The 23,892-nt window shown below is 32.6% G+C and overlaps 4 protein-coding genes across 5 annotated transcripts; 1 reads left to right on the top strand and 3 right to left on the bottom strand.

Moving 5' to 3' along the window:
- The first annotated feature begins 17 nt into the window (after nucleotides 1–17).
- LOC133030732 (uncharacterized) lies at nucleotides 18–6,272 on the top strand. 2 transcript variants are annotated; one of them, XR_009684270.1, is made up of 3 exons: nucleotides 18–3,188; nucleotides 3,296–5,832; nucleotides 5,934–6,272. XR_009684270.1 is itself a non-coding variant. In XM_061103507.1 (2 exons), exons 1-2 carry the CDS (start codon nucleotides 2,445–2,447, stop codon nucleotides 3,641–3,643), a joined length of 1,092 nt encoding a protein of 363 aa, XP_060959490.1. In that variant the 5' UTR covers nucleotides 18–2,444; the 3' UTR covers nucleotides 3,644–6,272. The 2 variants fall into 2 exon arrangements, 1 of the variants encoding a protein (XP_060959490.1); XM_061103507.1 differs by having other exon boundaries at nucleotides 3,296–6,272.
- A 536-nt stretch (nucleotides 6,273–6,808) lies between these two features.
- On the bottom strand, nucleotides 6,809–7,351 carry LOC133031216 (uncharacterized). The gene is made up of 2 exons (XM_061104662.1): nucleotides 7,145–7,351; nucleotides 6,809–7,051 (listed from the first exon to the last, which is right to left on the bottom strand). Exons 1-2 carry the CDS (start codon nucleotides 7,349–7,351, stop codon nucleotides 6,809–6,811), a joined length of 450 nt encoding a protein of 149 aa, XP_060960645.1.
- Nucleotides 7,251–8,719, bottom strand: LOC133030731 (uncharacterized). The gene is made up of 2 exons (XM_061103506.1): nucleotides 8,181–8,719; nucleotides 7,251–8,064 (listed from the first exon to the last, which is right to left on the bottom strand). Exons 1-2 carry the CDS (start codon nucleotides 8,695–8,697, stop codon nucleotides 7,490–7,492), a joined length of 1,092 nt encoding a protein of 363 aa, XP_060959489.1. The 5' UTR covers nucleotides 8,698–8,719; the 3' UTR covers nucleotides 7,251–7,489.
- A 4,066-nt stretch (nucleotides 8,720–12,785) lies between these two features.
- Nucleotides 12,786–19,695, bottom strand: LOC115723175 (UPF0613 protein PB24D3.06c). The gene is made up of 9 exons (XM_030652608.2): nucleotides 19,281–19,695; nucleotides 16,366–16,442; nucleotides 16,023–16,128; nucleotides 15,086–15,178; nucleotides 14,913–14,978; nucleotides 13,954–14,099; nucleotides 13,608–13,716; nucleotides 13,195–13,259; nucleotides 12,786–13,072 (listed from the first exon to the last, which is right to left on the bottom strand). Exons 1-9 carry the CDS (start codon nucleotides 19,530–19,532, stop codon nucleotides 12,925–12,927), a joined length of 1,062 nt encoding a protein of 353 aa, XP_030508468.2. The 5' UTR covers nucleotides 19,533–19,695; the 3' UTR covers nucleotides 12,786–12,924.
- Between the last annotated feature and the right edge of the window lie 4,197 nt (nucleotides 19,696–23,892).

The raw sequence follows: 23,892 nt of genomic DNA, 5'->3' as shown, positions 1-23,892 counted from the left end.
CTCCTTCTTTGTGAGTTGTTCGACACAATTTTATCCCATATTCGAGCCCAAAAAATTATAATTCTTTAGTCAATTTTTATGGGAATAATTACATAAGACACTATTTTTTGTAAAATATTTACATTTTTACGTTTAAAGAATATTTTTTACATTTTTACGATTTTTCAAAAAGTAACATGAAAACAACATAAAATCAACAAGAAAACAATATAAAAGTAACATGAAAATAACATCAAACTAACAACAAAAAAACAACAAAAAATAACATATATATAACAAAAATTTAACAACAAATGAACAAAATTTCAACATAAAAAGACCGTATTTTATGTAAATAAAATCAAAAAAATCGTAAAAATGTTTAAAATTTCTTGAAACTGTATTTTTGTTGTTTTTTTATTGTTTTTGTGCATTTGTAAAATTAACCCAATTTTATGCCCGAAAGCACATGCTGGAATATTTTTTTCTATAACGGTATTCGTTATGGTTACAACATAATCCCTGTAAATTTTTAAAAAATTCTGAATAGTTTATATTGCCGAAAATAGAATTCCTAATATTTTAGATTACTACGTGTGTTCAAAAAAATTCAAACATATTTTTAATACTATAAATTATTCAAAAAAAAAATTAAATTTAACAAGAATAATGTTGTAAACATAAAGAAGACCGCCATAAAAAAAAGGAGATTTTTACACCTCATGTCAAAATTGACATCTTTTTTACATTTTTATCAATACACGGTTTTTTAAACTTTTTTAACTTTTACATTTTTCAATTTTACTTTTCAAAAAGTTTCATAATTACAATTTTACCTTTTCCCTTCTTCCTTACACACGTACACGCACGCCACCTCATAACTCCTTTCTTTTTTTTTTTTTGAATTTTTCATTTATCTGATTATTCCCCTCTTCAAACCGAGCTTCCCACGATCACCATTATCAAGCCCTAACCCATTTCTTCTTCCCACGATCACCTTCTCCAAGCCCTCACCCACGTTTTCCTCAACCTACATTGTCATCCTCCACTATATTTTTTCTATATAAATGGCAACCACTAGAAGTGGTTCGAAATCACCATCTCCGGCGAAGAAACTTTCTAAAAAATCGAAGAAGCCTCCAACTGTTACTTCCAAAGTCGAAGCTAAGATGGGGTTAAAAAAAATTGCTAAAAATTTAGTGGGTGATGTTCCAGAGACATCGGGCACTAAGAAAAGAGCCCTTCCAGTTAAGGCCGATGCTCATAAGCCTAAGAGAGCAAAAATTTCCAAGTCTGCACGCGATGTAAGTTTCTCTTTGTTGTTTTTAAATTTTTCTTTAGTTTTTTTCTGGTTGTTTTATTTGTGGTGTTACATTTGATTATTTAAAGTTTTCCCCATTTTTTGTTCTAGGTTTCCTCAGATTCTGATTTTGAGGATGAAGTGCATGCTGAGGACCAAAAGCCTAAAGTTAAATCGAAGGTAATTTAAAATTTCTTGGTTTCATTTTATTGTTTTAATTTTTACATGAGCTTTTTAGGTCACTGATTTAGGTGTTTATTAGGATGTTTTTATGTTTTTTTGTTGTTCTTTATGTATTTCTGTCATGTATTGTGGTTGATGTTGTTTTGTTGTTTTTATTCAGTTGTTGTTTGGTTGTTGAAAAATTGCCCAGTTCAATTCGTATTGTGTTACAGTTTTGAATTACTTTTCCCCATTGGTTGTTTATATGTTTATTGTGAATTTGTTTTCGGTTGTTTTACACACTATTAGTATTGAAAAGCATTTTACTAATTTCAATTGCAACAAGATCTTTCAGTGTTGTTTATTCTTTAGTTTTGTATATGTTTATTGTGAGTTTTTTCTCGGTTGTTTGTCACACTACTATTATCGACTACCATTTTCGAAATTTCATAACAACGAGCTTGTACAGTGTTGTTAATATTTTAGTTGTTTTTTCTGTTTATTGTTAGTATTTGTTTTTTTTTTATAAGTTGTGACAGTGCTGTTACTGTATTTTTTGAAAGTTGTTTATCTCTTACATTTATCATACTGTAAGGGTTTCATAAACGTTGTTTTTAGGTTTTTTATTGGTTGTATTTTGGTTACTACATTTTTATATCTTCATTGTTATTGTATATAAGATTTGTTGCTTATGTTTTACTTTGTATTTCTTTTTTTTTGCAGGTCCATGCTAGGACCTCAGAGAAGGTTGAATGATTTGACTTACCAAAGAAAAATCCCCCTAAGGTGTCCTTTTTTTAAAAAAAAAAAATATTTTTATTATTTGTTTTCTGTTTTTGTTTTAGTTTTTTTGTTTTTGTCCTGATTTATTTTGTTTCAATTGATACAGGAATGGGATTATATTTATGACCAGAAGAATCTATTCATTGCGAAAGCCTTTTCGACTGCTACTTTCCAGGTGATAGAGAACATTAAGTCTTGTCTTTCAGATGTACAGCTTGAAATGTTTTCCAAAACCTGTTTTGGACATTTCCTTAACCTTCCTGATTTTAAAGTTCAACCCCAAGTGTTTCATGGGTTGTTGCTCCGGGAGGTTCAGCAACCTAATGATGCTGAGTTGTGGGTAATGATACGCGGTGTTAGGCTTAGGTTTAGCATTGAGGAGTTTGCTTTGATTACTGGGTTAGACTGTGAAGGTGACTGTAGTGTTTTAGATTTTAAGCAAGACGTTAATAGTCTTTGTGAAAAATATTGGCCAACTTCGTCCTCAATCACTAAGGAATCTGTTAGGGAATGTTTTACCACCAAGAGGTGGGGTGATTCTGATGAGGATGCTGTGAAGTTGGCAGTTTTGTATTTTGTGGAGTGGTTCTTGCTTAGTGGCACTAAGCATAAAAATGTACCCAAATCTATTTTAGATGTTGTAGATAGTGGGAGGTACAATGAATTTGCTTGGGGCCGGAGTTCTTTTGAATTGACTATTTCCTCATTGAAGGGTAAGCTTGATAGTTGGGTTGAGGGTGTTAGGAAGGCAAGGAGTTCGGGAAAGAGGCCGAGTGTTTTTTACACTTTGATTGGTTGTCCTCATGTTCTTCAAATTTGGTTCTACGAGTGTTGTAAGTACATGAAAGGTAAGTACTGTCAAAAGGAAAACTCTCGTATTCCAAGGATCACTCAGTGGACATGCAATAGTCAGCCTACTTTCAAAGTTTTGAAGACTACTATTTTTGATGTTTCCAAAGATAAGGTATATCTGTTTGTTGTAATTTGGTTTTTCAGTAGTTGTTTTTATGTTGTTTTTCGTTATTAATAATCTTCATAATTGATATTTTCATTTTGTTGTTTTTTGATCAGCTGCAACTTTCAAATATGAGGCCCACGGCTGGTGAGTTCAAAGCTTTGAAACTGAGCAGTTTCAAGTTTGACACTGACTACAACTCTTACAAGAGTCTTCCTGTTCCCGAAGAGCCAACTGTTGCTCAGAGTGACATTTCTGTCAAGCTTGATGCTTTTTCTGAGAAATTTCATGGGTTGGAGGTCAAGATCGATTTGTTGCATACTTCCCAACAGAAGATTTCATCTGATTTGGTTGAGTTGAAAGAGTTTGTGTCTGCACAGTTTGTTTCTTTTGGTGCTCAGATGGCTTCAATGCAGACACAGTTTTCTACTGTTTTTGCCGATTCCTATACCAAGGTATTTTAGTTTTTCAATAGTTGTTTTTCGGTTTTTTTTAAGTTGTTTTATACTAATTTAATTTGTAATTTCAATATAGGACAAAGGCAGTGACTCTTCCAATGATGATGATGGAAGTGGTGATGAAGCAGATTTTGATTTAAATGAATCTGAAGAAACTGATGACAATGAAGAAGAGAATGTTATGGGTGATGAAGAAGGTGAGGGTAGTGAAGGTGAAGAGAAGGATGGTCAAGCTGATGAAGATTCTGACTCAAAAGAAAAAAATGATAAGGGCAGTGATGATGAATCCACTGATAGTGAGGAGAAGGTAGATAAGTAGACAATGTAACTAGGTTTTAGTTACTTTGTGTGGTTTATTTTGTTGTAAGTCCGTTTTAGGTAGTGGTCTTGTAATTCTATGTTCTTGTTATGTCTCTTGTTATGTTTTATTTTTTTTTTTTTAAGAAATTTGCAACTATTTTTCAGACTATTTATTTGTATTTATTATGTTATTTATATGGCTGTGTTTATAGATTATGTTGTTCGCAATTTATTGTTGGTCTTCTTATTTTACTTGTTGTTTTTATTTTGTTTTTAAGTTGTTATGTAGTTTTTTTTTAGTTGTTGAAGTCTTTCAAAAAAAATAACTTCACTTTTTTTCCATTTTCTTTTTCCTTTATTTTCTGTATCAAGAATTTCGTTGATTTCAATGACGGGCCTACTCAAATAGATGTTGAGGCTACTGTTCAGTCCGGTGTAATAGCAGTTGAGATTATGGTAATGTTGCTTTTGTGTTGTTTTTTGGTTGTGTAAAGGTTGTTATTTTTTAACCATGCTCTAATTACTTTTTACTACCATATATAAACAGATGTCTTCAGATGGAATTGGTGGTGATCCTTGTAAACAGATTTCAGTTTCTGAAAATGTTGAGGTTACGGATCGTCGTCTTGTTTGTTTTCAGGTATATTTTTTTTTTGGTTGTTTTTTAGTTTCTTCGTACTTTTTGTGTTTAACACTGTCTTTTTTCTTTCATTTTTGTGGAAAAAATATATTAGATGGGTGCAACAGGTCTCAATGTTGATTCTAACATTGAACTTGAAGATGACCCAATTCCCGTTGAAGAAACTCCTCTTGTTGACAAGAGGAAATCTAAGAAACCCATAGCGCTGACGTCTCCGTTTATGGAGTATGACTCTTCCATTTCTAGTTCTAAAGATGGTTCTGGTTATGGAGTTGTTAAGTATGTGGCTGGGTTGTGTCCTCTCGATGATAAGATTGGTGAAGATGTAGAACATAAAGACGAGAATGATTTTGACTTGTGGCTTGGTGAAGGACGCCGATCGAAGAAAGATCGGTAAGTGTTTATTTTCAGCATTTTTGTTGTGTTTTTGTATTTTTTGTTTTTTACTTTACTATTTATGTTTCAATTTTTTTTTTTTAATGTTAGGCATGACAAGGACAAGGTTTACTTGAAGGGTAAGGATAAGATTGTTCCCCCTTTTCGTTTTGGCGTGGAAGATGTTGCAACCAAGATGTGGTTCCACAAGCTTGCATATCCTGGCCAATGTTTAACTAATTCTGTAAGTTAATTTATTTTTTCTTTTGATTTTTTTCAAAAATTTCAGTCTATAGTTTTCTTCATGTTGTTTGTTGGTTGTTTTTTAGTTGTTGAAATATAATTCATTTTCTGATTTTCGAACATTTCTCATTTTTTATTGTTTAGCATCTGGACATCATTTTTTACTATCTACGTAAAAAAAAAGAAAGTATGCAAAGGAGCCAAAGGTTAAGTTCACAACCACCGATTGCATATTCTTCAAAACCATTCATGCTTTGTATGAAAAATTTATTGCACAGAAAAAAAATCTTTCTTTGATAACTGCCCAGCATGCCATTGCTGATTATATCAGAGGTAGAAAAATGTTATGTGGTTCCCCTTGGCATTTGTGCGATCATGTTTTGTTTATCATCCATATGGAGACTGAATCACATTGGATTCTTGGTCGATTGAATATTGAGGAAAGGCGTATGTACATGTACAACTCCTTGTCGACTGCTATGAAAGATAGTGCTGCTATCAAAGCTTGTCAGCCATTTGCGGTGTTGTTGCCCCACTTTTTTGCTTTGTTTGATGAGTTCAAAAAGGAAAACAAACCGGTTTGTTTAGACCCTTTCGAAGTTGTTAAGGTTGATGGTTTGCCTCAACAAACCTCGAAGTAAGTTGTTTTTATTTTTTATTTTCAAATGTTTTTAAAATTTTGTATGTTATTTTCCTTTTTTTAAGTTTTTCTGCTGTTGTTTTTTGGTTGTTTTGCAGTGACTGTGGTTGTTTCGTTGCATCGTTTGCCGAATACTTCATTGATATGAAACCGATTCCTCCCATATTTGATGTTGAGAAACACCGTGATAGGCTTGCTGTGTTGTTCTATAAGTATGCTCGCATGAAAGAATTGGATTTTATTGATAGTGAAGATGAGGCTCCTCCAAAGGGTCCAAAGAAGAATTTGTCTTAGTTATATATTGGTTGTTGTTGGAAATACTACTTTTTTTATTTAGCTTTTGTTTTTTCTATTACCAGATTATGTTCATAATCATAGACAAGTTGTTGTTTCTATAATGTTTTTTTCTTTATTGGAATTGGTTTTTTATTTGTTCATATTTTTGGATTTTTAATTTTTATATTTACTTTAACTCATGACAGCATACTATTAACAACCTTATTACAACCATCTGACAAACAACTAAATTGCATTTTAATCACTTTATGTAGTTTTTTTTCCTTCTTATTAATTTCAACCTTCTTCCACTCATTTAATTATTTAACTATAATATTTGATGTTCTTTTGTATATTAATGATAATAATACCAATTCCCTATTATCAATATCTCTCCACATAAAAAATCACAATAAAAAAATATATGTAACAACCAATCGTAATATGCAGTATGTGTTTTCTAAATGTTTTAATATAGTTGTTTTTTGGTTGATGTGTAATTGTTTCCACTTCTATGCTGTAATTCTTCTGCAGGTCTTTTTGTTATGTCCCTTTTGTCCACACTTGCCACACTTGTTTTGTTTCTTTGTTTCCCAAGCTGCTGCCATTCTTCTTTTCCTCGGCCTTCCAGACTTGATTCTCTCCTTTGGAGGCAACACTATGATGTCTTCAAAAAATTCTGGAAGTTCCCATTCTCTTACGTTTCCAATCGGGTATCTTTTGTTTCTTCATATGTTTGCAGCCATGCTTTTGATGTGTAGTATTGTGCACAGTAGTTGTATGTGTTTATGTTCAAGTCCTTCATGACGGCGACTGCATGGTTACATGGCATTTCATCTTTTTGAAATCTATTGCATGTGCACGTCTTCTCCGTCAAGTTTACTATTCTTGTTCTGTCTTCATCTATCACCTCAAACATGTTTTGGTTTGCTGGTTTCACCTGCATGTTTTAAACCAACTTTAAAACAACCAAAAAACTATGCAAAAACAACTGTTTTCATTTTACTTTATGCAAACGATAATCTCAACTTACTGTTAGTCGCAATGACTGTACATAGTTCCCTATGAGTTTTTTCTCAGATGATGGTGTCAGCCTTGTTGTGCATTTTTGTGCATCCTTTCTATTATTGTATGTCCACTCTTGCATTTGTGCCCTCAAGCACTCCATTAATGTTGTCACTGGTGTTTCCCTTGCTGCTAAATTTGCTGAGTTCAGTGCCTCAGCTATGTTTGATGTCATGGTAGAGTACCTATAATTTGGACAGTTTCTATCATAGTTGTACTTTTGAAAAAAAACTCAAACGCAACGCAAAAACAACGCAAATACAACGCTTTAAATATCTGAATATATCATTAATTTTATCCTTCTTATTAGTTTTCACCTATTGTTTTCTGAATGATACCTTGACCATTTTTCATGGCCAATTTTTTCCAGGTACGGTCTTATGCGCTTATCCAAGTTGTCTAGCTCTCTCATATGGAATTCAAACTCCATTTCTGTGTAAGCTTTTGCAGCTGCAAAGAATGGCACTCTGAAATGCTTTGCATTTTTTTTGAATTTTGTTTTGAGGTTCGACAAGAGGTGGAAGATGCAGTAGCCATGTGTTATTTTAGGGAACACTTTCCTAGTTACTTTGATGATGCTTTCATGTCTGTCTGATATTAGGCATTGACATTCTCGAACCCCGAATGCTTCTTTTATTTTTTTTAAGAACCACTCCCACGATTTATCGTTCTCAGAATCAACTATGCAGTATGCTAGTGGAAAAATTTTCGATTCTGCATCTTGTGTGTTGGCAGTGAGCAACGTGCCTCCATACGCGGCCTTTAGGAATGTACCGTCTACCACGATGATTGGTTTGCAGTTTGGCCAACCTTTTATAGCAGCATTCAATGCAACAAATGCATATTTGAAACTGTCATCATCATCTTTCTCTATGTCTATTAATGTTCCTGAATTTTAATCAAACAGGATTTTGTCAAACAACATGTACGCAACGAAATAACAACGCAAAAACAACTGTTTTTTCACAAATATTTTCAAAGTAAAATTTTTAAATTTTTTTTACCTGGATTTGTTTTCTGTAGCATGTACAGGTATCTTGGCAAGAGATTGTACGACTCTTTAGCATTTCCATGTAGCTGGGTTTGTGCTCGCTCTTTACTACGCCATGCTTTCATGTAATTCATCTTTATTCCGTATTTGTCTTTCATTTCTGTCTTTATGTCTGCAGGGCTGCACTTTGTTTTCAGGTTCAAGAATTTTGGTTTTACAAAATCTGCTATCAACTTTGATGTAGCTTGTCGTTGATCTCCAAATCTTATTGTAACTGCACATGTGTGTTCTTCTTCGTAGCTCCTTATTATGAATGTTTCTGTGTTTCCATTTTTTGTAGCCTTTAAACTCCATTTGCAGTTTGTGTCCAAACACACTATGTTGTATTCTTTTGTGCAAGATTTCACTACTTTGTATTGAAATGTCTTCTTGATTGCAAAGTAGCATAGTGTACTTATCAATGTTTCTTTGTCCTTGTAAATTTGCCCCTTCTCTATTGTTTCATGTCGTTTGTCATTGATGATAATCATTTCTGTGTTGTCCACTTCCTCTTCTTCTTCTGGTTGTTTTTCGAGTTCTTTGTACCATTTCTGCAGCCACAAGCTTTGCATAGTCGGTGAAGTCGAAATCTTCATCTACTGCTGTAGTTTTTTCTCTGTTGTTTTCTGGTTGTTGTATGGTTGATTCTGATGACACTGTTCCTGTTTCTAGGAAAAATGTATCAACTTCACCAGATCCCATCGTCTGCGCAGATAGTTGTTGCTTGGAAGTTGTTGCCGTGTTGTTTCCAGGTTGCTGCAAGTCTTCCTGTGCTGCGTTGTTCTCATACGATTCCATGATCATATTGTTCCACACCATTGTTTGGTTAGGTGTCTTTCGAGTATTCTTGGTTTTGTTCACACACAATGGGTACCTTGTGAAATCAACCTCCTTCGTTAATAGCTTTATGTAGAACAACAGACTTTTGTCATCCTTGATTTGTAGTGGTTGGCCTCCTTCCTTCAGTTGATATTTCAGTTGTAGTTGTGTTGATTCATGGTTGCATTGGAGTTCTTCCATCATTATTCTCATTAGTTCCTCAAAAGTGCACTTGGTCGAAATTAATTCTCCACTTGATTCATAATCAACATAGTTTTTGTGGTCATCCCAATGCCCATTGCTCTGCACCAATATTTGTAATGGTTCCGTTTCCTGAAATAATGTAAATTATTTACTTGGTTCAGTTTTTGTAGTTGCAAATAACTATTTTAATCTGTCAAAAAAACCAATGAACAACTCTTTCCAGCAATAACTTATGCATCTAACACTTTCATCTGGCCGACTATTTATATAGGATAAATCAACTATCAAACAACTATTTTAAAAGCAATCAGTAATTAATAACAATAGATTCATATTTTCTAGTTTGTAGATCCCAAACAACTATTATTCCACTGTAAAACAACTTGTAAACAACAGTTTTCAGAATAAAACACTGTAGCAACTATTTATATGCGTTAATGTTTATTTTCATGCAAACCGTTGTTGTTTTTTTCTCAGCTTCATCAATATTTCATTATTATTTCAAGTTAATCCGGTTTTCATCAATTAATATCAAATTTCTATTCATCTACACTAAAAGATGTTTTCACGTTCATGAAAAAATTTGTTTACCTTCAATTCTCCTTCTGATTCAATCATGGGTGAGTTTCTTTGATTTCCAGCTCTCCTTCTACTCGGTTCTTCTCCTCTGATCGCGATTTCTTTGTTCAATGATTGTTGTTTTTGAGTTTTTTTTTGTACATCAATGGAGGTTTCCTGGTTTTTTTTTTTTTCCTTTTCGTTTTTGATTTTGGATTTTCGGGATTCAGCTTGTTTCCTAGGAGTTCTACATTTTTTTAGATTTTGATTTTGCTGGTTTTGGAAGAAAGATGGTTGAGATTGGGTTGTTGGGGTTGGATCGCTGGGTCACGAAGAAGGGTGCGGCTGGGTCACGAAGATGATGGTGTTTCCGTTTTGCTTGGCCGGCATTTTTGTAATTAACAACTTTATAGTTTCTATTTTTGTTTATTTCCCTTTTTAGGGTCATAAATGTAAATTTATTTCATTTTTAGTTTATAATAGAAAAAATCTCAAAAAAAAGTTTGAAAAAATAGGTATTTTTCATTTTTACAGTTTAAAACAGTTTTTTTTTTCACATTTTTACGGAATTCTACATAGAAACTCCTATTGCAATTAGCGCTGCAATCTAAATCGCAACAAAAAATCGTATAGCAACCCACATAGAAACTACCGGAAAAATTACTTTAGAAACCCAAACCGTAAATTTAAAAAAAAAAATTAAAAAAACAATATATGAAATAATTTTGAAAAAAAAAATTAAACACGAAAGTTAACTAAAAAATTTTAATAAGAATTCATGGTAACACTCCTCTCCAGCCAAAATAGACGCTGCAAGTATTGAAAAGCAAAATCAAACATATACAAACCAGTATCTATACTGGTGGGCAGCATTCAATTTAGAGATTCATATGCAATAATAACAATAATAAAATAATAAATTAAAGAATGAATATACAAGTTTATAACAATGTTATGGGAAATCAAAATCCATAGAAATGATTAGGGGTGTGTATAAATCATCTAATTTAATGACAATTGATTGATTTAATTACAATCGATCCTCAAACATTTGATTTCCAATTATGATCGGATTGGATTGAATGTTATTTTTGAATATCCAATTAGATCATATCGGATGTTGGATGGAGTGTTTAAAAATTCAATATATCTAACATATAATTGAACTAATTAATATTTTCATTTAGTTTCGATGAGTAATTAAATTTTATATTATTATACGTAAAATATATGTATATATAAAAATTAACATTAAAATTTTACTTTTTTTTTTTTAGATTGGATGGATCCAATCCACTGGACCTAAAATATTGAATGAATCCAATCCGATTCAAGAAATACTAAGTTTAAAATATTGAATAAGTCTAAATTAAACTAATAAATATATTTGAAAAATATCCAACGGGATGGTAGATTGATTAGATGACTAAATTAATTGGATCGAATCGGAAGATAAAATCTAGAGATAAATTGAGGAATACCTCTTTTTTGTATCCATTAATCAAAAATACTTTCATATTTTATTTAATTAAAATCTACTCACCTTTATGGGTGAATTGTCTAATATATCCTTACCTTCCACTTAAGTGTAGCACATAATTTATATTTATGTAAGGGGTATAATAGGGACATCATCTATAAAAGTGAATATATCTTAAAAAATATGGAAATAAAGGTAAAAATTAAAACAAATAAAGTAAAGTAGGTATACAATATAATTTTCTCTAAAATATGGTATACTAACTTTTGCAATTTTTTTACAAAAATACTGCCAGACGGTATTTTTTACTTTTTTACTGTGTTTTTTTATAAGTTTCATACTGCAGTATACTGTGTTAAGTTTTCACTGGTGTTCTACTGGTGTTTTACTAGTGTTCTACTGTTGTTTTGAGTTGTTCTGCTTTGTATTTTATTGGTGTTTTATAAATACACAGTATTTTTGAAAAAAATTCCGTGTGACAGTATTTTTGTAAAAGTTAACCCAAATTCCAGTATTTTTGTAAATTTTCCAAAATTTAACATCGAATATATAATTGGATCGAATCTGAATAGACCTAAAAAGATTAGATGTGACACGACAAAACTAGGGGTGTTCACAATGTATCCGATCCAATCCAATCCGCACGATCCAATCCAATCCAATCCGCAAAATGCGGATATCCGCACTTGTGCGGATTGGATTGGATTGAAAAATCTAAAATCCGCACTTGTGCGGATTGGATGTTGTTTGACCTCAAAAAGTATCCAATCCAATCCGCACTTAATTTTTTTTTTTTTTGAAAAATTATAATATGTAATATATATTAATTAAAAAAAAGACACAAACTTCTAATTTCTTAATCTTTTTTAGTAATATATTGTTTTGGTGCATTTTATTTATTTGGTAATAAAAAAACACAACAAAAATAATTCTTATTAACATAGACACATACACATAAAGTTTAAATACATATATACTAGCTTATTTATTTTAGATACATATATATTTTAATGTAAATCTAAAGATAAGTATATATATATATTGATATATATATGTATATTGGTTTAATTTGTATATAAATAGAGATGGAAATAGATTATTATTGGAGATTAAGAAACAATAGTCTTTTTTTTTAATTTTTTTCAATGAAATATTAAATAATTTATTATTAAAAAAATAACCGATCCAAAACAATCGATCCAATCCGCACTATTGCGGATTGGATTGGATTGGATTTAAACTTTTATGCGGATCGGATTGGATCCAAAATATGAAATCCGCACTTAGTGCGGATTGGATGTTGTTTGACCAAAAAAGTGCGGATTGGATCGGATGAACACCCCTAGACAAAACCCATCAACAAAATAACTCCAACCTTTGATGAGAAAGCCTAAGCATGATGGAAAAGAAATAATAGAAAAAAAAAGTTCCCACTAAATTAATGAGATGACACCACCTCACCAATCAGATCACTAATCTAATGAAATTCAAACAAATTAAATAAACACATTGAAGAGATAGGACAAAAAAAATCTGCACAATTGAATTAGGCAAAACGTTTAAAACAATAAGATAACAAATCAAAAGCAGTAAAAAGAGAATAGTGGAAAGTTACAGCAAGGGCATTAGTATTACATTACCAAACCAAAGCTAAAAACTAATTCCAGGGATCATCCCAACCCTTGGGGCCATCTCTCTTAACAAAGTCAATGATTGCTTTGACAGCTTCATCTACTCTGTTTGAGAGGGAGTGATTTCCATATTCCACTTCAACTTTTTCTGCTCCCCCCATTGCTTTGCACAATCTGTCAAAAATAAAAACAATCAATCACATTTTAAAATAAAGTTTTTCCTCCACAATAATTGTTGTGACATAAAATCATGTAGTAAAAGGGAACTGGAAATGATTCCATTTTTTTCTTTTAACCTTTCCACCAATGCCTTTTTGTCCACGTAGTCTGGCACATACTCGTCTGCCATCGAAAATATTACCTGCAAAAAAAAAATGTTGGTAGTAAGCTACATGGAGACCCTAACAAAGATTTATCTTTATTGGCCATATTTACTGTTTGGGGTTGAAATTTCAGGAAGGAAACAAAGCATGAGAGGAGAAATAGTTAATTTATAAAATTTTAGGATTTAATTTTCAAATAACTTCCAATCGAGATGGTAGTAAAATTTGGACTACTTTTATTCTTTTTTATGTGGTTTAAGTGAACAAGTTGCCTAAACTGAAACTACAAATTTTCCATGTATGTTGAACTATATATTGGCAGCTTTTTCCTTTCTTTTTCTTTTTTGCAAAACATACTCACACACAAAGAAAAAAGGAGATTTTACCTGGCAAGGTGTGTTAGACATGTGTCCAAGTCTCATTCTCAGTTGGTCATCACTAAGGTCCGAACTGAACATGTCATCATCTCCCATGTATGAGCACAGGGAGTGATACCTGCAAGGACATTAGTTCTTTAGGAAGGAGAAAGTTGCATTAGAAAAATGAACTCTGGCATGTGAATTTGAAATTTTTCTAGCTTCCAATATATCATGAGTGAGATAAAGTAAAAAATACATCATATTTATACTGAAAAACCTTCCAAATAAGCAAAAGTAGAAAGAACTACAAAGCAATTGAAATCCTACAAAGTAATACATGGTGTGGGTGGAAAAAAAAAAAGAGGATACTAACCTAATGGCAGTTATTGGGGCAGTTGGATCTGCTTCCCTAGGCATTAGTTCTGAACCACGGCCTTCCCTTATCATGGACGAAGCCAAGTCAATCATACCAGCTGTTTCTGGGAGAGTTGCTCTGTATTCTCGATCACTTACTGGGGCCTGACCGTTTCATTCCAGGAAAGTATTTTGACAAAGCTATTTGTAAGTGAAAACAATAGGCAACCAACATGACGAGAAAGGATTTTATATATACAATAAGAACCTTTCCGGGAAAGCTTTTAGACAAAGCTATTTGTAAGTGAAAACAATAGGCAACAAACAAGACAAGAAAAGGATGTTGTACTATCAATAAGAACCTCTATGTGCCAATTATAAGGAGTCAAATAATGTAAGTGAAAAATAATCTGAAAATTATTCTGTAATATTCCACAAAATACACATCAACTAGCACTAGTGGTATCCAAGCGCACATAATATGTTTCGTAGGAAGATGATAGAAAATAAAGAGAATACTTTTCCCTTCCCTTATTATGTTTGGTATGAGATGAATGAGAGACGAGCAACAGCCTTTCACTTGTCTGGTGAAACGGAAGAGGAAATCTTTTATTGTTAAATGACACATCTATTATATGAGTATAAAATTCTCTTCTAAAATCTCTCCAATTTCGAGAGAGTAAAAATTTGTTCAAACTAAAAATTGAGAATGTAATATTCATTCATTTATCAGTACCCCCTAAAAATAATTCTTACCAAACAATCATCCTATCCAAAATACATCCAATAATTCCTTTACTCACTATTTTCCCACTTCCCCCTCCCTCCGTACAGGCTCTTAAATATGCATACAATTAACTATGAACAGATCTTCTCACAGAGATACTAATTTCGTTCTCTTAGCAGCAGAGCAAAATAGTTGTTCTTATAAGAAACACAGATCCAAACAAAAACAGCGAACAAGGAGTTGATTAGCACCTGCAAAATGGCAGCACGGACAGCTCGAGAGCATGCAGCATTTGTCCCCATGTAATGCACAATATCCTAGAGTTGAAACCAAAAAAATATTATACCACAAAAAATTTGAACTTCATCAATGAATTTTAAATTTTATTTCACAAGTAGTTTAAGTTAAGAATTATAGCACAAACCTGGCAGCCAGTACTATGACCAAGTAGAACAACACCCTCGGAGTCTTCTTTGTTTATAAGATGACTTATTAGTTGATCAACCTCCATAGCGTCCTTAATGATAAAAAGGTGATAATAGCTTGGTAAATAAGACAAAGAAGTAGATCTACTACACTCAAGAGATAAAAGCAGATATGGCTGGAAATGGTATGCAGAAAATTAGTTTGCTATGAGTGAAATAAAAACCTAAAACATGCAAGATGGCTAGTTGCAGACTAATGAATCAAAAACGCTAAAGACTCAAATAACTATAGCCTATTACTGCAAGATAATAGCTAAAGGATATCTAGAGTAGTAGTTTGTTACAGTCTAGTATGCCACTTTTCATTTTGCTAGCTTTATTGAGGATATAGAAAAGCCCAAAAAATTAACTGTATTGAGAAACATTGATTAATATTGAAATTTACAAATGAAAGAATTTTTATTCCTATTTTGGGGTTTCCCCCTTCTTTGCCATGGACTTGGCTTTAATCAATCTAATCCACTGCATCAATACACCGACTGTAAAATTCTTGACTTGTTTCTTAAGCACAGTAGATTTCTTCTTGTACCACGTATAATTTTCACCTCAAGCAAGTGCTTTTGGTTAGTACTAGAAGTAAATGTCAAACATGAGCAATTAAGTTCCTGACTTTTGCTATTGAAATAAAGTAATTTACAAAACAAGCAAAAGAGCACTCAGACAGAGTGCACTTGGTATTGAGATTGCAAAATGAATATCTTCAAAATTTATATAGGAAAACATAACTGACTAGCTGTCTCTGAAAGGCTGAATGCAACATGTTCTTAAACTAGAATCATAATACACAGCAATGACCTACAAAGATAATATGCATGCAGCCATGCACTAAAGAACACCTAGTAAGAAAAAAGAGAGAAAAACTGCACAGTAATTTACCTGTTGCAAGCTGGAGATGCCAAATCCAGAATACGATGATGACATGAGAAATTGAACAAGTGACCATTTCTCTCTATCCAATGCAATTGCAAGAGGTTCTAAATATCTGTACATTAAATAAAAGAGATACATGGCAAAAAAACAAGAATCAAAATATTATTTTTTTAAAAAAAAATAAAAAATAAATGCTTTACCCAAGAATAGATATTTGTTGTCGTCTCAGTTAAAATCTTACTGAATATGTAAATTGGTTTTCACACAGAAAATAAGAGAAAGATAAATTGTTGCCATGAAATTAAAAGGTGCCATGCTGACACAATAAAGCTAATAGGGGAACACATACTCTGTTGCAAGAAAACCATCAGTTAGCCCACCAATAAATATTACTTGCTGCTTGTAATCACCTGTTTTAAATGCAACCTACACAGCAGAGATAATCATCAATATCCATCCTGTTCTGAAAAGCTGTTAATTTTGAGTTGGATAATTAACACCTAGGACAAAAGAAAACCACGACAAAGGAAAACAAATTCAATATGTCAATGCAGAACCTAATCTTCCTAATAAGTGAAACCAAACCATAAAACAATTTTATAGCTTTACACACATTTCATTTTTAATATTTTTGTTCTTTTAACATTTGGGATGAGATCCTCTCGCTGAACTCTATGAAGCTCTTATTTAGATAGGTCCCAGACAATCAAACTGAGACCTCCTGGAAACTCATGGAGTGTTTCACAATGAACAGATATGAGGATATTTATAAACTTCCAAACCTATGTGTTAATTCACAGATTGCCAATCAGTTTTGTGATAGGCAAGGTCGGGTGCTTTTGGACTCTTAACTTGGTCCACGAACAAACAAAGGCTTGGGATAAGCATAAGGCCCATGAGAAAGCCATTCTGCAGCAGGTTATACATCAGCAACACAGCAAGTTACAATCAATTTTGTTATGCTATATTTTATTTCCTTTATTTTGTAATTTGTGAAATTGCTATAGTATAGTGGGGTTGTTGTAAGGAGGGGTATGTAACATGTTGAATGAAGAAACTGGTTTGTACCGAGGAGATTAGCACTATCTCAAAGAGTGCAGTACCCAATAGCTAGCTATTAATTGGTGCTTTCACTGAGAGTACCTTCCGCCATGAGCAAAGAACTTGCTGAGAGGTTGAAAACGATGGAGTTGTGTTTCAAGCAACATGTTGATTCTCAATTGGAGAAGTTAAATTCCCTGCTTGAGCACCATCGCACATCGATTGCGGAACCTCTCGTTCCTTTATCTCTAACGCCACTCACTTCCAGCTCAAAACCCCTAGAAGTTGATGATCTCGTTAATTACCACGTTGTGCCAAAACGAATCATGAATCCATCAGATGTCCCTCACGTTGTTTCCCAAATTGTCGTCAAAATCGAAATCTTCCTAGATGGTACCGCAACGACCATCCAAATCAATTCCTCCCACTTGCGCTCAATTTCTTCACACATCTTGAACCACACAGTGGGCCCTCGCACTATGTCAATGAGGTCAGTTTGTCGTACCCCAGAGAAGGGGCAAAACCTCTTCACTCTATCGGTAATTTAGGATCTAGGTAAGAGCTGCTCTTTCAAAGCTATGGAGCTCTTGGATGTGATGTCGTCTAGAGGGCTTCTTCCTGATATGTACTTCTAATGCTATTATCAAGGGAAAGTGCAAAGAAGAAAAATGATAGAGCTTTTGAATTTTTCAGAAGCCAAAGGTTGTAATCCAATTACAGAATGATGGAGAGAAGTTATTGAGTATTATGGTTTCAAGAGGAGGTGACCCAACTATAATCACTAATTACAGTATATTGATCAGCACACTTTGTAAAGACGAGAAGGTAGGTTAGATGCGGCTATAGAATTCATTGACTAAATGACCTCTATTAAACTGTCTTGGGCTAACTATAGAGTTGTGGAGGGTGGTTTTGTTCCGATTCAGTTGCTGCTCGAGACACAAGCACTCAAGCCAGACCATTGTTAGATCAGCGTGGCTCCATGAGGTGGCTCACCACATACTGCTGCTGGACTAGGTTATCGATGGTGGCCGCCTTGCTTTTAAGGAGAGGTGGTGTTGCTCTCACCACTTGAATAGCATGTCGAGGTGTGCACTCAATTTGTTTTGTTCAATTTGTTTTGTTCAACTTGTTTTGGCCTTTACCTTGGTCCTCTTTAGCAGGAGTTGATTTCCTCTATTGCAATTGGGAATAACTCTTTACTTGCTTGGTTCTTTGACAAAGGACGAGCACAATATGGGAATGAACTATGAAGCAACTGGTGCAGTCAATTTGCTCTTGCTCACAACATTTGTTGTCTTCATTGGTCAAATCGTTCAGCGCTAGGTCCTCATCCAATGCTCTCGCAGTACACCTATCAATTTTACATCGGAGTCTCTTTGGTCTGTTAGTAAGTTCTATGGTGTTTCTGGCCTTGTCCTCAAAATCGTTTTTCTAGGACTGGGGTGGTGATAGGAAAGGTCGAGTGCTTTCGACTCTAACTTGGTCCAAGAACAAAGAAAGGCTTGGGCTAAGCATAAGAAAGCCATTCTACAGCAGGTTATACATCACCAACACAGCAACCTACACTCAATTCTGTTTTGCTATATTGTATTTCTTTTCATTTGTAATTTGTGAAACTGCTATATAAAGTGGGAATGTTGTAAGGAGGAGTATGTTGAATGAAGAAACTGGTTTGTACCGACGAGAGTAGCACTGTCTCAAAGAGTACGGTACCCAATAGCTATTATTTACCTATTTCAGCTATTAATTTGTGGCATACAGCTGATTCAAAAGGATAATGAGCCAAAAGACTATTCATTGACTACGCATTACTCCACTTATTGCCGGCTGATTTTAAGTTGTAAGCCCGTGAACGTTAATAAAACATGTATTGAACCAACCTACCGAAATGCCTCATACAATTGAATTCTAGATTGAAGTTTATAACTGATTAATAACACTCTATGATTCAGAATTTTGATAAGAGCATGTTCATGGTTAACACTCATCTGTCTACTTAAACTAAACCCGTGCCACATATAAACAATGTCAACACTCGTGAAACATCGCAAAGCTGTAAATGAACCAAATAATTTGAAGATTTTGAAAGTATGAATTTACAAACGAAACAATTCAAAACACAGTCAAATACACCAAGATCGAGCTCCACAACTAATCATTCAGACAAATTAAGACTCAAATGAAGACAATGAACAACCAATCACTCAAAGATTTACGAACCTGCATAGGCTTGGAGCCATACTTGAACAAAACTCCACGGTACTGATTCTTCCGCACGACCGGACCAGAAAAGTCTCCAGAACCAGAGCCAGCAGAGTTGCTAGCCATCTTAACGGTACCAGGCCGGTCTGACCGGCCGCGAACGATGCCAGAGAGCCAAGAACCGGTCGAAGAAGACGAGGAAGAAGAAGAAGAAGATGAAGATGTCAAGGAAGCGGATGAAGAAGCCGACGAAGACAGCGAAAGATTCATCCCATAGAGCTCTGATTCAACTCCTTCCTTCGTCGTCCATGTCTCAGGCTTCGGTGGGAGAAGGTTTGGTTGTGGAGACTCAGAAGTGTTTAAGATGGGTTCGGATCGGTTCGGTTTAGAGATGGAAATTTATACCGCGGGGATGGGTAACCGCGGGGACCCGCACCTAATGGGGTGGGGATTCCCCATCTTAGTGGTTAATGGGGCGGTGGTGGGGGACAATTTCAATACCCGAAGCGGGGATGGGGCGGGGGCGGGGATAATACTATCCGCACCATATCCGACCCCGATATAGATATATATATATATAATTTTTTTTGTTTTTTTTTTAAACTTTGAGACATATTTAGTTTTTATTTTTTATGAGGTTATGCTTTTTTTAAGTAGTTTTATCTTTTCTCTTCTATGAATTATGAATGCATAATAAATATTTGTGAGAATATTGGTTTAATTTATTTTTTTCAATTATTTTAAATTAATGTTTTTTTTTTCATTTTACCTTAATGGATAACCGATGGGTTCCCCATAACCGATGGGTATTCCCCTACCCCGAATCCGTTGGTTATTAGACGGGGATGGGGCGGGGATGGGGGTATAAATAGGTAGCGGGGATGGGGGCGGGAATTGCATTCCCCGTACATTAACCGACCAATTTCCATCTCTAGTTCGGTTCGGTACGGTACAGAAGCTTTTGTACGATTTACATCTCAAAGAGAAAACAAGACCCGATGACGTGGCGGATGAGTCAGTACACGCGCCAACTTTGACGGCGGCGCGTGTGTCTTATTTAATGGTCTCTTGTTGGGCTATCTTTGAGGCCCAACATTGCACGGCTTTGTTTTTCTTACAAAAATACTTTTTTTTGTTATTTTTTATATTTTTATTGTCATAATTTTTTCTTATATTTTTACTATATTAAGTTTTTAGAAATACTCTCTTAAAGTTTCAAAATTAAAAAAATATTATATTTCCGTAAATAAAAAAATAACTAAAAAAACTAATAACACCTAAACAAGATCATAAAAATAACTATAAAATAACAACAACAAAAAAAAAAAATAGCTACAAAGTAACAGAAAAATAACAAAGTATCGACCTAGTTGCAATATGCAAAACAAATATTAACTCCTCAGCATGCTTTTGTATTACAAATTTTTTTTCTATTTAATTTTGACAACTTAATTATCTTTTAGTACCTTTTTCGTGAAATTTGTTTGTTATAACTTCATACTTTTAACACTTTCTTTTTAATCTTTCAAAAAAAAAATCTTTTTTAAAATGACAATTTACTGTTTAAAAATTAAATAAATGTTACATTAATACTAAAAATAGTAAAATCTTATAATTACAAAATGGGATATATAATTAAAATAACAAAAAATTAACTAGATAATAATATAATTTTGATATGTTAATATCTACTAATACATATTGTCTCATTAAAAACAAAAACAAAAAAAACTTATCCTTCTATTTTTTTAAAATAAAAAAATTGTGCCAAAAAATAACTTAATATAGTAGGTTATTAATAATATTTTTTAAAATTGGGATTGTACACTTTTTTTTTCTTCTTTTAATCTTTTAAATATCAAAAAAATAGTTTCTTAAATAATCGTATAGTTTTCTTCTTTGGTAACATCTTCATACACAAAATAATTTTTTTCTTTAATAATTTCATTTATTTTAGGAATGATGAAGGAATAGAAAGAATCAAAGAAAAGAAAAAAAAAATTAATTATCATGTCATCAAGTAATAAGGTTAAAACAAAGAAATATTAATTTTTAAAGTTGACTTAATAATCATAAATATGAATCATTAGATTTGATGTAATAATTAATCATAAAATACTTATACATGGGTAATACTCATTAAAACTATACCCATATATATATATTAATAGAAGAGGTTTTAATGGTTACATCAAATATGTAAAAATCATGGTTACATTTATTTTTAATCATTGGATCACTATTAAATGGTTGTGATAAATTTAGAAATTAAAATAAATAACTTGGAATCTGATCCTTTATTTCCTTAAAAATTCTTAATTAAGATTAAATTACTAATAATTGTGAATTAATTTTTTACAATTTGTTACTAAATAAGGATCTTTTAACAAATAATTCTTTTACACTTAAATTATTGAAATATTTGTAACAAGGCTCCTTATAATTCAAAATTATTACTCACATAACCTTAATTAATATAAAATAGTAAGAATGACCTCTAATTAGATGTAATTCTACACTCAATCTTCATATTAATACTTTAAGTGCCAAATAAATATGTCAATCTAGGATTGGTTCAAGTGATTAAGTTTTAAAAAAAAAAAAATCTAATAACAATTATAAAATTAAAGATTTTTTTTCCGCACTCGATACATATGTACTTCATTCCACCCTCTGTCGTGTAATTCTATTTTCTCAAAGAGACAAGGTCGTTTTATTTTTCTTTCTTTGTGGTTTTAAATGTTGGGAATATTTTAGCAGGATTTAGATTTACTAACAAGTATGTTGAATCAACATCCTAAATATAAATATCTCTAAAATAATAAAATTAAACACATAAGAGTTTAGAAAACTTTACATTAGTTGCAGCAGAATAATGACTCCTTCCGCTCAGATCTCTAACTCTTGTTCCTTTTTGTCGCATAGTATTATCAAGATCTGAGCATGGATCTCTTTCTCTCCTTCAGGTTGGTTACCACCGTCTTACTCACTATGATTGAGTACTTGACTTGCTATGTGTGGGCATGGCACTCTTTCACTATAGGTCGAAACAGGAAGAACAATGAAGGAGGTTTGAAATCACTATAGAATGTGTCTCTCATCTACTAGTTGTCAGAGAATGAAAACTAGAATTGGTAGGTTGAAGTTGATAGTTGGATGAGATGAGAGCATCATGTTCTTTTTATAGTGTTTCAATTAGAGCTTAGGGTTGAATTATATGAATTAAAAAAGAATAAAATATTGGGCAAAAATTACTTCTAAGGTCGACCATATAAAGGACCACTTTCTAGTTACAATTTTGTCACTTTATTTCAATCAGTTATTCTTCTTTCAATAATACCATATATTCAAATTCAATCTTATAAATACCAAAACTATTTATTTAATAATTATAATTAATTATCAAATAAAATTGCCATTTATATTATTTATTAATTTGACCATACAAAGTCTCTTAATTAATAAATTGACCCCAAAACCTCTTTTCTTCACAATTAAGCCTTTGCTTGGTGAAAATTCATAAATAAGACATAGTCTAATTTTAGAATTATAATTGATTAATCAAAATCAATTGAGTGAGTCTATAAGCAGTATTATCTCAACTAGTAAGGAGATCATGGGCCTATATAACCGAGCTTTCAATAAGTAAATCTAGAATTTACCAAGTAAATTCTCTACCTTATTAATTTCGCCTTGCGCCACTATAGATTTAGAATTGAATAGTACTCTTAATTATATAGAACGCTCTATATGTACCACGATATAGATACGTTCTGATTATCCATTATTACAATCCTAATAGTCAAGGATTCTCTATAGATGATCTATACTGAAAAGGGATAAATTTACCGTTCTACCCTTCAATGTATTTTATCCTTAAAATACTTAGCTACCTATAAATGACATTTCAGTAAACTAATATAATTACTGAAATGAGATCTCAATCATTTATCTTTATTCAGCCAAGCTCGAAGGATATCATTCTTTCACTTCTAAATACTTATAGAAGCTATAGATTCCATATCTATGATTAGCGCTCCCACTCAATTGAACTACCATGTTCCCAAAATGTAAATATCCGCCAGAACCCTTAGTTAGCTTCCACGAACAACTTGAAGAATATAAGTAATACAACTAAGTTGAACATAACCATTGGTTATCATGAACTCTTAGTTCATGTTATTAGTTTTTTTGATTCACTCGTTAAAGTTTCTCATAGAAGATGATTCTTACAACTTCTGTTTTGGGAATCTAATAATGTGGATGGCTGAGAACATAATTTACAATTAATGAATCCTGACTTTCTTAACATATCGAATGCTAGTTCTCTTTAAGTGTTAATTCTAGAACTGGAATGTTGTGCACAAATTTAGATGAGATCTAAATTATACTTCCACTAATGAATTAATGGTATTAAATGATGAAGAAGTAATTAGAAGGGTGAAATGTTAATTTGACCAAAACTAATTATGAACCAACACATGGATGGCTAATCATTAGAATTGATTATATCAATAGACACAGCAGTTAAACTCAATAGATTTAATTCTACAATTAGTAAGAGTTCAATTCTATATTTTTAGTAGAGTAATCATGGAATTAATAAACACGAATTATTTAGTTGATGAGA

Source organism: Cannabis sativa, chromosome 9 (assembly GCF_029168945.1).
Source record: "Cannabis sativa cultivar Pink pepper isolate KNU-18-1 chromosome 9, ASM2916894v1, whole genome shotgun sequence".
NCBI lineage: Eukaryota > Viridiplantae > Streptophyta > Magnoliopsida > Rosales > Cannabaceae > Cannabis > Cannabis sativa.
This window is presented reverse-complemented; position numbering and strand designations above follow the sequence as displayed.